Consider the following 16,378-nt stretch of genomic DNA (forward strand, 5'->3'; position numbering starts at 1 on the left):
TCTCTCTTCCTCTTTCATCACTCATTCATTCCCCCCCTCCCCGCATGCACACGCGCTCAGCTCCCACACTCGGCAGGTGTTTTCACATCCAGAGAGCCCTGGGCTTTCGGGGGCTGCTGACACTTGTGTGTTTTCGGAGGCATGTTGTCGTCACGGGCGGTACATGTGGGCAGCGTATTTGCGTTTTCCCTCCCTTGCTTGTGGAAGTGCACTCGTTCTGGGATCGTGTGTGGGTGGCAGAGCGCTTGATGCCTTCACCAGCCCCCCCCTCCCTTCCACTTCCCTCCCTCCACTCCATCCTCTCTCTTCCAGCCAAGCACACACATGCACACAGGGAAGCAGCTGGCCCAACCGTGCCGTACCCCAGTGTATTATGGGGTCAGTAGGCTGTTTAACTGTGAACTCGGTGTGGTTCTGTCACAGCTGAACCCCTGACTGACTTGAATGTTATAATTCAGAAAAACAAAACAGTGTTTTCTACTTAATTTTAGTGTTCCCTTTATTGAATCAACTCCCACACATGGCTTTTGGGATATTCTTGTTTGTTTGCTTTATTTTCCCCCTTTGTATTTATGGACCAGATTGCAGCTTTGCACTGAGGTGAGAATTAATAAGGGGCACAACTTGGGAATATGTTAAATAGAGAGAGAAAAGCAATGATTCAATGGCATTAACAGAAATAAGTTGTACCATATGAGGTAAGTCCTTCTAGCAAGGCATAGTGTGATATTCTTACTGCTTCTCGCCACTTTGACACATATTGTTAGCATCTTGGTTCCCTTTACAAAAAGCTAATCACGTTATTCTTAAATTTGTTGCGGACTTGTTGCAGTCATAAGCTTAATTTTCACCATGGAACACAAGTTAATAAATTTACAATACTTGATTACAATCACTGGCAAAAAAAAAAAAAAAAAGCTAATGCCATGATCATAGGCCTTCTTTCTCACCTCTGCTAAACTGCCAACTTGTGATTTGGGTAATTTAACTCGCCTTTTTAGTGAAGCTTTTTCTATGAGCCAGACTTCCTAAACAGACAAATCTGGACATTGAAAGTTGAAGCTGGATTTGAAATAATTTTGTGTGCAGATATATAAACAATGGGGCAGAGGCAGCTTTTTGTCCACGTTGTGTGTGATAACATACCTGATATCCTGTGCAATTTGATTTGTTGTCAACAAACATCGGAAAACCTTCAAAAATCAGAAGTGGGCTCATTATTGATGTTTGTTTTGAGCCTGTGTCAATATAGACCTTATTTTAGGCAGACAAATCACATTCTATTTGGAAAGAAGGAAACAAAGAAGTGCAAAAATACTTTTCGGTTTTAGGACTCATTCCACTCTGGGTTTGTGCACTCAAAGCTTTGTGATGATATTTTATTTTTTCTTGTCAATTTATGTTGTGTCATCACATTTAGGTGAGTTTTACTTTTTACTTTTTCTGTTCAGATTGACTTTTGTGTGATAACCACTTGTTGTCACAGAGGCTGTTGTTGCTGCCTCTCAGGAAATGTCGCATAATGTCTCTTTCAGTATGTTAAAGACTGCTGTGTATATTGTATGTCCATATATAATCTACTGTACATCTCGCTCGAGAGATCTGACAGGTTTTGATTAAATTAGAGTAACATGCAGATTTATGTTTCTCTCTCAAACCTGGATTGAATTTTTATTTTTTAGTTTAGAGGACCAAATGTAGCTGTAAAAAAAATACTCCACGGAACCTTGTGATTGTATTTGGCTGCTGGGAGTAACACCCATTCCCAAAATACCCTCACTCTCTGCTCATGTCTGTGGGCATTTCTGCCCTTTTCCTAGTTATAAATCATTACATCTAGAGAGCAGGCAAACACACATTTGTTGTCATTTGCTTGACCCAGTGAAACCCTAATCATGGTGTTTGCATGAAAATGAACTCCCTGTTGTCTGTGATAACAACCGTAAATTCAGAGAAAAGAAAAAGTGATGGATGCAGAGCATTCGAGCTACAACGTGGAGAGAGAGAGAGCCGCTTTCGAAGGAGAGTGAGAGGAAATACAAAGGTAGAGGAGAGAACATGAGTAGGAGGCCAAGTGATGGTAGAATAATGGGGGAGAAAGCAGTTACAAGAGAAATCGAGAGTTTTATAAATGTCTATTTTTGGAGAGAGGCTGAAAAATAAGGAAGGACAGAGAGGCCAAGCTAAAGTATAGAAGTAAAAAGAAGCGAGAAACATGGGAGAATAGGACAAGAATCCTTTTGGAAGCATCTGACAGCCTCTTCCTTTACGGCTGTCATGGCGGTGATGGTTGCATTGGCTGCTGCCTTGGCAACACTTCCTGGTGGCCATCCAATGCCAGGGCAGCGAGCCTAAGAACCAGGAAACTTAGAGCTACACTCGAGGCAAGATCGCAGCTCCTCTACAGCTGGGCCAAAATAATCCTTCCTCCAACAGTTTTTGTGAGCTTGTTGCCGCCGGTCTTACAGGGAAACACACATACATGCACTGTCAATCCACCCTCCGAGCACTTTCTGTCTGACGTTCTGTCTCTGCAGATGAACATTTCTCAGGCTTTTCCCTTCACTCTCAAGCTCCTTATCTCGTTTTGCCTCATTTTCTCCCCCCTCCCGTCTCTCCTGCTGAGGAACAGCGCTAATCCTCTGCTGTGGTAGTTGTTTTCTGTCTAACGTGGGTGTTTGCGTGTGTGCAGGAGTGGAAACGAGGAAAAGCTAATGGCCCTGCTTACGCCGCTCAACGTCAACTGCCACGCGAGCGACGGCCGCAAGGTAGGAGCAGAGTCTCCGGAAAGTCTTCATACACATGCACCACATTGCCGTAACAAAGTTATTCTTGGCCTTTCCTGTGTGTTTGGTCCTTGGGAAAGTCATTAGGATTGCAAGCCGTCCTACATTTAGGTAATATTAGATTTGTTTATAATTCTGACCAGAAAAAAAAAAATATATATTGCTCTTACTGGCAGCTGTGGGCCTTGGCAGTATTGAATAATCCAGGCACTCACCAGCAGGCATTCGCAGGTTTCCTTTTCTGTCAGTCATTAAAATGAATAGATGGAGACACAAACCCTTCAGTGAATCAACCACTCTCTCCTCTGAGCATAGAAAAGCAATGTGTTTCCAGATTCAGGAGCAACTGTTTTGATGTCCCCGAGACCTCTCCACCACCTGAAATATAGAGGATAACAGGACATAATAACATGTCTACTGTCTCACCTGAGTGAGATGCTCTCATGATTGTAATCATTGGTGAATTACTTTCAAATATAGAAGAGAAGGTAATAGTTGTAAAGATGTTCACTGATTGTCTCTCGTACAAATGACACCGCTCCGGCAGCTGCTTTGCACAAAATATTTTCCTCAGATAACAACCGAGAAGAAGTGCATGGTTACGCTTCTTTTTGAGACTGAAAACTGTTCCTGAAACTCTCTGTCTAACATGAAATATTTATGAGAAAAGGGCAGCGATCAAAACATAATTCTTCATTCATTTATCAAGAGTTATTACACTACAAAAGCTCTGCCAACTGCCTCTATGATGGCTGTGTGAATGTGGTATGATTAACAGTGGTCAAGGACCATGAGTAAATGATGCACAAACTCTTTCTTTGGTTGAATTTGTTTGCTAATCTAAGTTTTGGTGCTCTTGCTTTTTGTCAAAATAGTGAGTAGTTTAAAAAAAAAAATGTCTGAATAAGTGTGGCTGTGGCTTTTATAGTTTTTGAATTGAGATCAGAGGAAAAGGAAACAGTAATCAGGCAGATTTGCTGCCACCACAGCTTGACCAGTCTCCCTTTCATGTTTTCTGTAATTATGACGCTTCAACTGTAACGAGAGATGCATGAGAGCTGACCAAACTATCCAACCTGTTGGAATTTATCCTCAGCTGTGGTAAGGCTCCTGATGGTTGGTCATTAGCAGTAAATTGGATCTCAGTCTCGCCTATGGACAGCACAGCCGGCAAGCTTAAATCAACACGACTTGGATATCGGTCGGAAAACCATGCAGTGTGTGCACATCTTAAGACCAAGCAGCATTATATCCACTAAAAACAATTAAATGAAAGCAGGTTGGTGTTCAATTTCTCTTGAAACCCTAAAAGAAATCACCCTTATCACGTTCTTTTGCATTCTGCTTTCTGCTTCATCTTTTATTTTGTATATATCCAAGCAAACAGCGGGCAACCTAATATTTATGGATTTCAATTGTTGAAGGAAACGCATGCATAAGGAGAACATGCAAACCCTATTTAGAAATACCCCCAAGCCTGGAGATCTTGTCATTGTGGTGTGAGGACGCTAACCAATGCACCACGCAGCTCTTTTTTAAAGAAAATAAATTACATCTATTAAATTGTCTTGGGTTTGAACAAATTGCCATTTTCAAAATGTTTTCCATTGCACACAGTGGTAAAACTTGGTTAATTGAGAGCCACCCAAGTGAAGATTAAATTTCCTTTTTCGTAATGCCCAAAGCTCGACAGAAGTTTAGCAAACTGCACTGAGTGCAGTTTCCAGCTTCTCTGAGTTGTGAGTCTTAGGCTGCACACCTTCTCCTGCGTTGCATGGAATGTGTTCCCGAGTTGTAATTAAACTGTATGATGCTCCAACTTGAATTATAACAAGGCCAGATGAGGGCTCGGCAGTCAGCTCAGGTTACAGTTGCAAGTTAATTCTGGACGCATTAGATTGCAGCCAGTGCAGCGAGACTTGGAAGGCTGGAAGAAATGGCGGGCGTGCTAAATGAAATGCCAAGTACGACACAAAAAAGTACATCGGCCTGCAGAGAAAAGTGCTGTATTATATCCTGTTAGCGCAATAGAAATTATTTTGTGAGTACAGCCTCCCCACATGCGTCTGCAGGGAGTCCTGAGCCTGAGGTTGAGCTCTGCTATGTTACAGCTGCACGTCTGGCTTATGACTGATTAGTTCCTCGGATGAATCACCGCGAGGAAAACTCTCCAGTTTGGTGTTTCTAGCTTTAGTTGAAGTAGTCTCCGATGTCCTCCGTGTTCCTGTTTTCCAAACCGGGGAGAAATTGAAACTCTGAAATGACTGTTGTCCAAATAGTGTCGGGGGTCCGTCGTGTGTTGTGGCGGGTGTCATTGTCGCTATTCCTCTCAACTGTGATTCTCAAAGAAACTTTGGCTTGATAATAAATAATAAGACTAAAAACCAAAACCACGAGAGTGCTACCCATTTAAAATGAGAACACTCAAATATTTGTTCCAAGAAAGTTGATGAAAACAAAGTGCAAATATCAGACAACTTTTCCAACTTATCACTTCGAATATGATTTTCATTTCCTTTTTTTTTCTTGTATTCATAATTTGTATATCTACATGCACTACACGAACCATCCACAATCAAAATGCATTAAAAAAAAAAACAAGATTGATTTTTGTTTAGGAGGTCATGTATTTTTTTTTCATATTTTTATCTCTGCCAGTTTTGCTATTTATTTCTCCTACTATCCCAATCCACTGGTCCTGACAAGGACGCCTAATCCTAACCCATCTTGAATATACTTGTAATATAATTATCGGTGCACCCAAAATGTAGTGCGAGATTTCTGCTTGCATATGCTTTAATGTCTGAGATATGAAGGTGTTATAAAGGAGTCTTGATCCGTAAACACTTGAGTGGAGCTCATTTCCATAAGTTATTACTTTTGAATTAGCATGCTTGTGGTTTTTAGAGATTGTTCAACTTTATTAGCTGCTAAAACAGTCGAGTCACAATCCCACAGTAGCAGAACTTGTATGAGTAAGTGAATATTTCATTTTTTTTTTTTTTTGGCTGTTTTTCTTCAAATGGAACCACATCAGATCATTAACATCTTGATAAATGGTCCTCAATAATGGCATACTTTATTAGCAAGGAGAAACGTGTAGAGAATAAATCGGAAAAAGAAGGTCTTAGGAGTTAAATAAATTATTACAGACCTATAATTCAAGCACTCATTACCCATGTATGACAGTGTGTCATAAAAACAATTACACATCTGTAGAATACAGCAATTCGTCTATGCAAGATGCTTTGTAACCTTGAACCAAATTATATTAATTAAAAGATGAAAAGTGGCTTTCTTGGTGAGGTGATGTTTTTTTCTTTGGCACCAAAATGTAGAAAATGGAGGAAGTGAAGAAATAATGTTGGCTTTATACCCCAAAAACCACTGTTTATGATTCTCAGACTGTGATGATACATACATATTTCTTGCACATGTTTGCATATACAGACGTTGGGAATAAAAACTGGTGGACAGACAAGCTCCACATACTATTAAGGCAGTGTTGCACATTTGAACAGTTGTGGGGGAAATGCAATGTTGTGTGCAGCATAACCAGGGAGCCAAGGTTAACCTTTTTACCCTGTACTCATGATATCTGTCGTAGAAAGGCTACCCCAGCCTTGAGGAGGCTTTTTCCTCTAATTATGGCCACTTCAGTGTTGTTGATGATGCTCAGCTGCAGCTTGTATCCATCATATTGCTGCCGTATCCACAACTGTGAGGGAACATCCTCAAGCTATTATCTGTGCAGGTGGCCTGCTGAGGGGGAAGAGGTGTGATACCCCGAGGGGAAACCATGTAATCTGAAATCCTTTGGAGATGCTTGAGACAATAGGAGATCATTGAAAACTGCTGCGATCTAATGAACTCGTGAATAGCACCTATATACATAATATGAAAATCATGCTCAGACAGATACAGAAGTGACCTCTCCTCCACAATCTGTATTTGTAATGTGCTTTAATTGCTCAGGCTGGAAGCAGCCATGCACAGCAGATGGAATATATTTTCACGCCAGTCCGGTTTCATCCCTGTTATGGCTTTAAGTTAATTTAATGGGGTACTGCTAACAGAAATTACAGAGTCACTTCAGCCTATTAACTGTAGCTATTAGGTGAAACAACGGGACGACAGAAACTTTTACTCTCGTTTTCCTTGTGTGTAACCCAACAAAGTCGCTTGCACAAAATGCAAACGTTGCATGCTTATTTCTATTACTATACATGTACAAGCAATATGCATATACAGTACTTTAATATGTTGATGGCAGACTCTATAGCTTATAAATGCTATATGAATGATTTGTTAAAGTCGATGCTCTTCTGTGAATGCAGGCTGACTCATTATGTTATATTCAGTCCAGGACTCCCGGTAAACGTCTATGTGGCGACAGCAACTTATCGCAGATGTTCTTCATGCAAAAAATGGGACACAGGTACTCCACGCTCAAGGTCAAGTCATAACCTGATGCAAATTTCAATGTATGATTGCAGTTGGGGAACCAACCAGATGTTTTCCTGTTAGTGCCTGATGGAGTTATAGCATTTCATCCAGGCAAAAAAACTTGCAAACATTCCTTAGAAGTATTTCTTTTGCACCGCAAAGGTTACATCTAAAGTGCTGCTTTTTTGAGTGCCTTTCAACAAGGTAATGAGTCCTTCCTCTTTTATTATTGTGAGCAACAGAATGATGATTAGCTAAGTGTTTCTCATCGAAATGGTTTGTGGCAAATGCTACCATCATTTTGATCATTATTAATATGGCTATGACTCAAATTAAGTGAGTGAGAGTCCATCACAGGTGGTTTTGATGGCATTTTTATGCCTTGAATGTGTTATTCAAGGTGCTTTACTTGTGCGATTTTACCTGAAAATATGTCATAAAAAAACAGTGGCCACAAAAAAGTTAGAGGTGATTTGTGCCATAATGTAGAAAACTAACATCACTCACCTTTGTAAAAGTGATGGATCTGCATGCACATCTGGCTTCTCCAGTAGAAAGCCCATGCGTTTCAAAAAAAATAAAAAATTAATGAAGCTTTGGAGCACACACATACTAGGACACCGGCAATAATCACGGACAAACCCGAGCATGGCAAGGTCTTAATGATTGATAATCGTGGCGCTTCTCTTCAAATTAAACACGGCCCCACTTCCTTCTGGTTCGGTCTATCCCTCCTCTCTCGATTCGAGTTCCTCATTTCAGTTTAATTAGAAATGGCAGAGACTCCCCGGCTCTCCCTCCTCAAAAACGTGCGCTCCTACAAGCAAACACAAATCTGGAACATAAATGTTGATTGCGAATGACTCGTGGAGGATTAAAAAGCTTTGCCTGTGAGCAACGTAAATAAAAAGTGAGAGTGAGAGAGTGCTCATATGGCCTAAAGTATACAGACAGTATAGAGCATAAACAAGCAGTTGTTTCACTGTCACAAGTGTATAACTGGCACACTCATGTCTCTATTCAACGAATTGAATCAGTAATACTTGCACTTTAATGATTTGAAGCGGCCATAACCCCCAACAACTTCAAGCTTATTCTGCTAACAAACTGCTGATCAGAGTTAATTAGCATGTGCTCTCAATCTTTATTTATATTAACACGCATACACCCACACACAGCTGCGTTTGGCACGCTCCCCCTCGCTTGCAGTATTAACCAATATGACTCGCGGGAGACAATCGGGACGGTAAGAATCAGCTCAGGGACGGTGAAACAGAATCAATCTCAAGTGCAGACGGGCCAGAGTTGGCAGCCACAAAACAAAAAAAGGCGTCAGTTGTGTGGGCATACTTGTCTTCCGAACACTGATAGAGATGAAGTATTCACAACCGTGTGAGAATATGCTAAGTGTGCCTCCAAGACCGATATGTCTGAGGTCTCCTAGCAGTCCATTACCCAGATGTCTGCTAATGATACAACATCTGCTGAAACTGTTTTTATGGTAAGCAGCCTTGTTAGCAAAGCCCTGGTGTCGTCCGTTTCATCTTTTCTGAAGCAACAGGGAAGTGGCTTTTGTTGGCACTTCAAGTTCTTTTTCAGCAGGGGAGTGGTGGTGGATCAATACCACAGATTGATCCACAGGCTGCCACAGACCACTCTTCAGTTGGACTCTGTTACCTGATTGTGCTACATTCACAAAACAAATGCTTTGTTATCAGAACAAGTACATTTAACATGAAAACCCTTTTCTCAAGATGCCCTTTTATACCTTTAAGAGCGAACTCCTGTCTTATTCCTCTAAAATGAAGCCTCGGCCACAGCTTGACTGCAATATGTATGAGACAATTTTGTTTTTAAATCACATAGAACTTTGCTTTTGAAAACAGCAAGTTTTGTTTTGGACTTTAAACAATTGAGCTGATGTAATATTTGCAAACATTTGCATCAACGTTTGTTATACATGACCTCATTCCTTATTCTTATGGGTACGTTAATTAAATACAGTGTCACAATTATTTTTGCTTGATCAGATTTTCAGTCAGGTGACCTTCTGCAGACTGGAAGCGAATCGTGCTTTTCCAAGTCAAAAGGGCCAAATTAATGTCATACTTTGGAGTTATTTGCTCAAATAGTAAACTAAATTTTGCACTTCTTCTGCGATTGTTATTGACTAATTTAATTTAGAAACAAGTACCAAATAGTTATTTGGCTGATAAATATAATTTCATCTGCAAAGAAATGTCTTTTCTCAAAACGTGTCTCTGCTGATAGTTCTATATGATTTCAATATTATTGTTATAGTGCCTACATACATTGCAATCAACTCAAGGCACTTTTACATAGAAAAACCCAATTTACACTTGGGTAAGCTTAAGATATGGTAGAAAGGAAAAAAAAAACCTCTTAACAGGAAGAAACCAGCAGAACCAGACTAAGAGGTGGAGGGCAGATCCTTCAGCACAGTTATTTTCTCAAAATCTACCGTGGAGACAGATTTTATGTCCAAGTCTAATACAAATCTAACAAACAACACATGTGAGAGGCAATCCTGATATTAGGTGACATCACCCAGTTCTGTGTTTAGGTATCCGCTTACTTTTGTCCATAAAGTGTATCAAGCCTTTTTATGGCCACTGTTTTCCCCTCCACGCCTCCACTTCTCAGTTTCTTATTATTAGATTCATCGTGTGCGGTTGTGTGTGTGCGGTCGTGCACTCTGATGATTGAGGACCCATCAGAGTGGGATATTATTAACACAGCTGAGTGGAGAGTGTTATCAAGCTCCCTCTATTGAAACCTACAACATACTCCCTTTCTCACAGGCACACGCACGCACACACACACGCACGTGCGCACACACACACGCACACACACAGCTGTGTGTTTTTATGGTTGTGAGGACTCTTGTTGGCATAATGCAGGCTCTTATCCCTTAAACTTATCGCACCCATCGCCTAATCCCAGCCTTCTCCCTGACGTTAACCTAATTAACATTCAGGTCGTCTTTTTCAATTGTGTGAACGATCCAAAACTATACTCGCATCAGAGACATGTCCTCAACTCAAAACTGGTGCTGTTTGGTTTTTAAAAAATATATTTAATTGAGCCTCGTCTGTTCTAAAAGTGTATTTGCATTTGTTTTCTTGTTTTTGTTGGTTTTTTTGGCATGTGTTTGTGTCTTTGAGAGTGTTTTGAATTTTGGAGCCATATCATACCCGTGTGAATTCTCACCCACTCGTGTCCTCACTGGCACAAGCCTGAAAGAAGTCATCGACTGAGGAAGCAAGACCGAGATTCAGAGCCGAGAGAGAAGAAAGACAAGATGGAAGCCTTGTTTAAATGTTGATTATGAGAGCAGCTTGTCCTGCTGAGAGCACCATGCTGGAAGACCGTGTTTATCATTCCCATCTGATGAAAAATGTGTCGCTCCAAATGGGAACTTTTAAGGATTAAAACAGTGGATAACTGAGTTTTATAATGCTGACTATATCACAGGCTAGATGGTCTAGTTTCCGTGTATGAACATTATTGTTGTACTTCACTTTGCTAAAAGAGGCTGTTGAATTTACCACAGTTCCCTTAAAACATCACAGTAAAAGCAAATGCATTTTCCTTCATGATGCATTGAAATACAGTTGTTTAAATTGACAGAAATGTACTCAAATCATACATATTTTCTTTTTTTCAACAAGAGAGTTTTTGAGGACAAGCAACTGCAGATATCATACTATTAAAATAGAAAATGCTACAACAACAATTATGATGATAGTAGCAAAAGTAAGAATATTTACCTTTTTTCACTGACCACAATTCATCTTACTAATATTTTTGCACAATGTGTTTTTGTGTTTCATCATTTAATTGTTCCTTTTCGTCATGCAGATATAAAGAGCACACAACCCCTCATTCCTGCCATGAACCTGCATTTAATGCTAATTTTTAAATAGAAATAATGACTCTTTTCTCTCTGTTCACTGGAGGTCACACTGGTTCAATAAGAGGAGCAGCTATGAAAGCTAGCTCTCGTATTGACAGCAAAGTAGTGAATTTGTGAAAATATTAATGCTTTGAATAGCTAAGAATGGGATCAAGTAAAAATTCTTGTTCGTTGTCTATTATCAGTAGAGATGGAGAAATGTTGAAGTACCTTTGAATATTTGTACTAAAACTAAGGGAAATCATTTGCAGTCGGGGTGATTTATAGATTATAATGCTGTAATTTTACGAGTTGGTCATCTGAACATCAATTGCCTCCATGTGGCCTGTCAAAGGTAAATAACTTAATGCATCAATAATTTTTTGTTGTGGGTGTAATGAGTTAGTGATGCTGCAGTAGTTTATTGGTTACCAAGGCATAGCTTCAGAAGTTAAAGCAACTTCGGGTGGTTAGAGTTCAATAGATCAACATCAATGTATTGGATAGACGAGGACTTGGTTATCAAACAAGGTAATATGTTATTTGCGTACCTCCAAAAATCCATCCGTTGTTTAATAGATGGATTTTTAAAAATATTAGATTTTATTCATTACCTCTCAAATAAACAGCTGAAGGTTGACAGCAAGCTTTAAAGAGCCAACAGTTGTGTGCCTCTATTGTTTATTTCAGATATTTTATCCCCATTGCACAGTTATTGGTAAAGTTAGCTTTTTTTTCTCAGCCTTCACTGTTCAGCATGTCAAGGTTGTTGCGATTCCACTGCTGGCATCTTCGTACTGAAAAGTGTGCCAACTTGCTGGGAACTCTCCTCCACTAAGCTCCCATTTGTTAGCTTCCTACTGGATCCTGATGAGTCCGCAAATCAGAGCTGAGGTCTGCATGAATATTTGCTCATGTTTACAAATGCAGGCAAACAAGGTCGTAGGAAATAGCTTCCCTGGGAGAAACTTTACACAGTGAAGCTGATCTGTTACTTAGTGCTACCTGATGGTCTGCGTGGAAATGAGGATACACATGTGTTTCTTCTATTCAAGCACATTTATTAACCGTTTAGATGACGAATGGGGGTTGGAATAACCTTCAGTGTTGTTGTTGCTGTTGTGGATCTGCATGATTCTCTTCCTATGGCAGTCTGAGCATTTGGCTTTAAGGGTCTTTCCCAGGTACCCGCAGCAGAACTGGAAAACTTCTGGTTAACTCCAATTAACCCTTTTATTTAAAAAAATAGCTTCCGAATCATCACATTAAAATGTTACCTGCTTATAAAACCTGCACTTGTCAGATAGCCAATACTTTTTGCCAACTTTGATGTGTTTTGCTGTTGTTTAATATGAATGTTTGAACTCTCTGGATGTACTTGTTTTCTCTTTAGCATAACGGCCATTCATTTCTCTATGGAAAAATCAACAGTCAAGCAGCCGCTAAGTGGTCAAGATTGAAGTGTTCCCTAAATGGAGCATGTAAATCGAGAATTGTAGAGATCCTGGAAGTAATCCTGCAGACTCTATGAAGCAGAGAAGGCGATTGAAGATGAAAAGAACTGTTACAAATCAGATCTCAGACTGAGATAAACGTGATTATCAGTCGTTTTTTTTGTCAACCCTGGATCACTGGGCTCGTTTCTAATAATTAGAAGGTAACAGCTCATAGAAAGTAGAGAATGTCTTTCAGAGTGAAGTGTGGGAGACTCGTTCTGCAGGTTCTCTTCTGGAGTGTCTTCCTGAAGTTACTCCCTTAGCCGCTGCTGAGCTTTAAACTTTCCATTGAGCCCCCCCCCCTACCTCAGAGGGATAGTCGGTGTTTCGCGCTAGGAGGCAGAGCAGATAGGCAGGGGTGTATGTAGGTGTGTGTGTGTGTGCATTCAGAACTCAAGATGAGAAGACTAGCTGTAGGTTATTTATCTTCCAAGATGCTGGCTGGGCTGGGCTGAGCTGTCAGCAGCTTATCGTGTGTGTGCGCTTGAGTGTTTGTGGGTGTGTGTGTCAATGGAATAGCACACAGATTTGCTAATATGTTTATTGATCTTTCCATCTGACATTACTCTTCTTGTTAGGATGTCCACCTACTGATGTGCAGATCTGAGTACTGAAGCTGTTGAAATCAAGTCAAGTACACTATTTCCATTACTCCTATTTAAATGCATTCATGAAATGTGTTAAATAGCTCTCCTACAGTCATTTTATGGGTAATTTCACTTTTAAAGTCCACGTCGAGAAGAAACATTTCTTCGTTTTGAAGAAAATATGTTAATGATGGAGCTGTAGCATGAATTCATCATTTGAAAAAAGAAATGTTTTCAAGAACTTGCTAGTTGATGTAGTTCCAGTGCTAACACACTGCAAAAAATGGACTACAGAAATAATGAAAAGGAAACACTGTGTAATTTGAAGTGATTGTTGTTTTTTTTTCCCCCACAGAGTTTCAGAGGATTTGGCTCCAGAATAAATGCATTAATGTATTCAAATGGGGAGCATGTGATATTCAGCTCTTAGCAACAATCTCTCTGCTGTACTGCTTCACTTTTAATACACTCTGCTGATGCTTTCGATAATTGTGCATCAGAAAGCTTTGAGCGCTTTCTTTATATGATATGTACAGGTATGGAGTTTGTGGTTATTGCTCCAGATGGACTGGATTCTCTGTCCCACAATTAGAATTTTCCCCCCAAAATTATTTTCCTTCATTCAGGTAATAATTTTGTTGATATGGGTCAAAGAAACGGCTAAGTAAAAGACTTGGAGTCTGTAAAATACGATGCTTCAATGTTTTAGCCATCACCTTGCCCAATTGCTTCATAAGATATATCCCATGCTACATACATATTTTTAAAGACAGGCAACCACACACGTTCATATTAAAGCTTGCTCAATTTTACAATGTGTCAAACTGAAGTACTCAGAGACACCCCCCCCCCCAAAAAAAAAAAAACAAAAAAAACCAAAACAAACCTTTATCTAATGCAAGTGACGGTAAAATAAATATGTATCTGCTCATTTTATTCACATTCTGGCCCTAAAGTTTTTTAGTTTCACCATTCATAGGTGAGATTTCAAAGCACGACGCCACCAGTTGGTCTGATTCACAGGACGGCGAGCAAAGATATACCTTGAGAGTTACCTATATTCACATGTTATATATGTTATATAGGTTTTTGGGATCTGTAAACCCATTTATGACTAGTTTACTGAAAGTCACAGAAAAATACGCTGTCAGTGACTGGTTTTTATTCCTGTCTTTAAAAAGTTGATTGAAATAGGAATTTAGTTATTCATCTAATGCCAAGATGGAATTAACTCTGAAGCACAGGAACACAGTTCAACTTTTATTGAGCCATTATTGAGCCCAGTATTTTTTATTTTTTTTCCACCATCCAGGCCATTGTCAGTATTATACTGCACAATCCAGCAATTAGATGAATGTTTGTGTCATCTGCACAGGATGTATTCTGTTTTTCTCCCACCCCGCTGATTGATTGTAAAGATCTCTCCACACCAGTTACATTTTTCTCACTGCTGAAGATGTTTATTGCCTCAAAGTGCATCTTGGCGAAAAGTATTGCTTGTCGCATCAGAATCAGACAGAGTTATTTCCTGATTGATGCACAAACCGATGCCGCAGGTCAGGTCACATTGCAGCTCTGCTGGTTTTTTCACTCCGACATGGTGTAAAAGCTGCTTATTTTCTGTCTGTTTCTGACACATTTTTCAAAAGCCATAGCTCCAAGATATTTTATCTCAGTTTTAGCTTACTACAAGACTTTCTTTTTTCTTTTTCTTTTTTTTTTCTTTGTTTGGCGCTATCTCAGACTTTAGAAACTGACGATGCATTTGCGAGGATCCTTCGTATAAGTGGGAGTTCAGCAGGTCGTTAGCCTTCAGGGCAAAGTTGAGGAATAGCATCCCACATTTTAATGACTTGAAACAAAATGGTCCAAACACAGCCGTTCACCCTCCCAGATACATCATGTCTTGTCGCTATGGCAACTGCTGACAGTTAGCAGTCACTGTTGTCATGGGAACAGCTTGAGAGAGAGAGAGAGAGAGAGAGAGAGGAGAGAGAGAGAGAGAGAGAGAGAGAGAGATAGAGAGAGAGAGAGAGAGAGAGAGAGAGAGAGAGAGAGAGAGAGAGAGAGAGAGAGACGAGAGAGAGAGAGATGAGAGAGAGAGAGAGAGATGAGATGAGAGAGAGAGAGAGAGGAGGAGAGAGAGACGAGACGAGAGCAGAGAGAGAGAGAGAGAGAGAAGAGAGAGAGAGAGAGAGAGAGCAACAACAACAACAACAACAAGGGCTGACACGGGCGGCAGGTTACACGAGCTGCATGTTTTTAAGCGTTCTGTTAGATCAAAAGGTAGTTTCAATGTTTACACAGTGTGATTTATTCTCTACACATATTTTGAGATTATTTTCTCAGGTCTGACAAGTACAAATAATCCAATACATTTTATACTTCACACATTTTGAGTTTGTACCTCCAGGTGGGGTGCATAGTCTACAGAAGAGAAAACGATTCATACAAAATGTCAAAGGAAAATGAAGACAGTAGTATTTTCACTCCTCGCTTGTCTGCTGCAGCCCCCCGTCCGTCCTTCTGCCTTGATTTCCCTCCCATATTTTGTTCCTACATCTTCCTCCCCTCCTCCACTCCCGACTTCCAGCCACCTCACAGAAAAGCTTTTAGATGATTAAAAAAAACAACCGGGTGAGGGTTTTTCTTTTTATTGTTGTTGTTCACTGTCACTTATCTGCTCTGAGGTTTGATTGCATTAGAATACAGTGGTACCAGGTTTTTCACTTTGGGAGAATATAATTTGTTGATTCTCAATAGAATTTTTGGTGAAGAAGTCAAAGAATTCTAAGGCACTGACTTTTTGTCTATTCATTTAGGATTAACTACTGTATTTATATCATTAACTCAAAAGATGAATACATTTACAAAATCAAGGGCTGGATTTTCGTCACCAACCAAAAACAGATCTTAAGTGAGTGGTGCAGTGATTTTCAGTTTTGTTTTTCTAATTTTACATTTGTTTATTCAAGATCATACTATATACCTGCAAAATTGGGTGCATAGCATGTTCCGTACTACCTCACACAGAGAGCTGTTTAAGAGTTTAATTTTTTTAATTAACAGATGAAGATGTGTTCATTTGCAGGAGTTAATTTTGCTGAGTTAAATAAACATCAACAGCTCGTGGTTGCTGGAGACTTT

General features: G+C 39.9%; 1 protein-coding gene across 1 annotated transcript in view; it reads left to right on the forward strand.

The window, feature by feature from the left end:
- The window catches only part of LOC308140347 (poly [ADP-ribose] polymerase tankyrase-1-like), a 103,167-nt gene that overhangs the window by 38,113 nt on the left and 48,676 nt on the right, over window positions 1-16,378 (forward strand). Inside the window, exon 6 of the mRNA XM_080510078.1 lies at window positions 2,693-2,768. Coding sequence (XP_080366204.1) covers window positions 2,693-2,768 — 76 coding nt within the window. The remainder of the gene's footprint in view (window positions 1-2,692; window positions 2,769-16,378) is intronic.

This window comes from Blennius ocellaris (genome assembly GCF_963422515.1).
Source record: "Blennius ocellaris genome assembly, chromosome: 15".
Lineage (NCBI taxonomy): Eukaryota > Metazoa > Chordata > Actinopteri > Blenniiformes > Blenniidae > Blennius > Blennius ocellaris.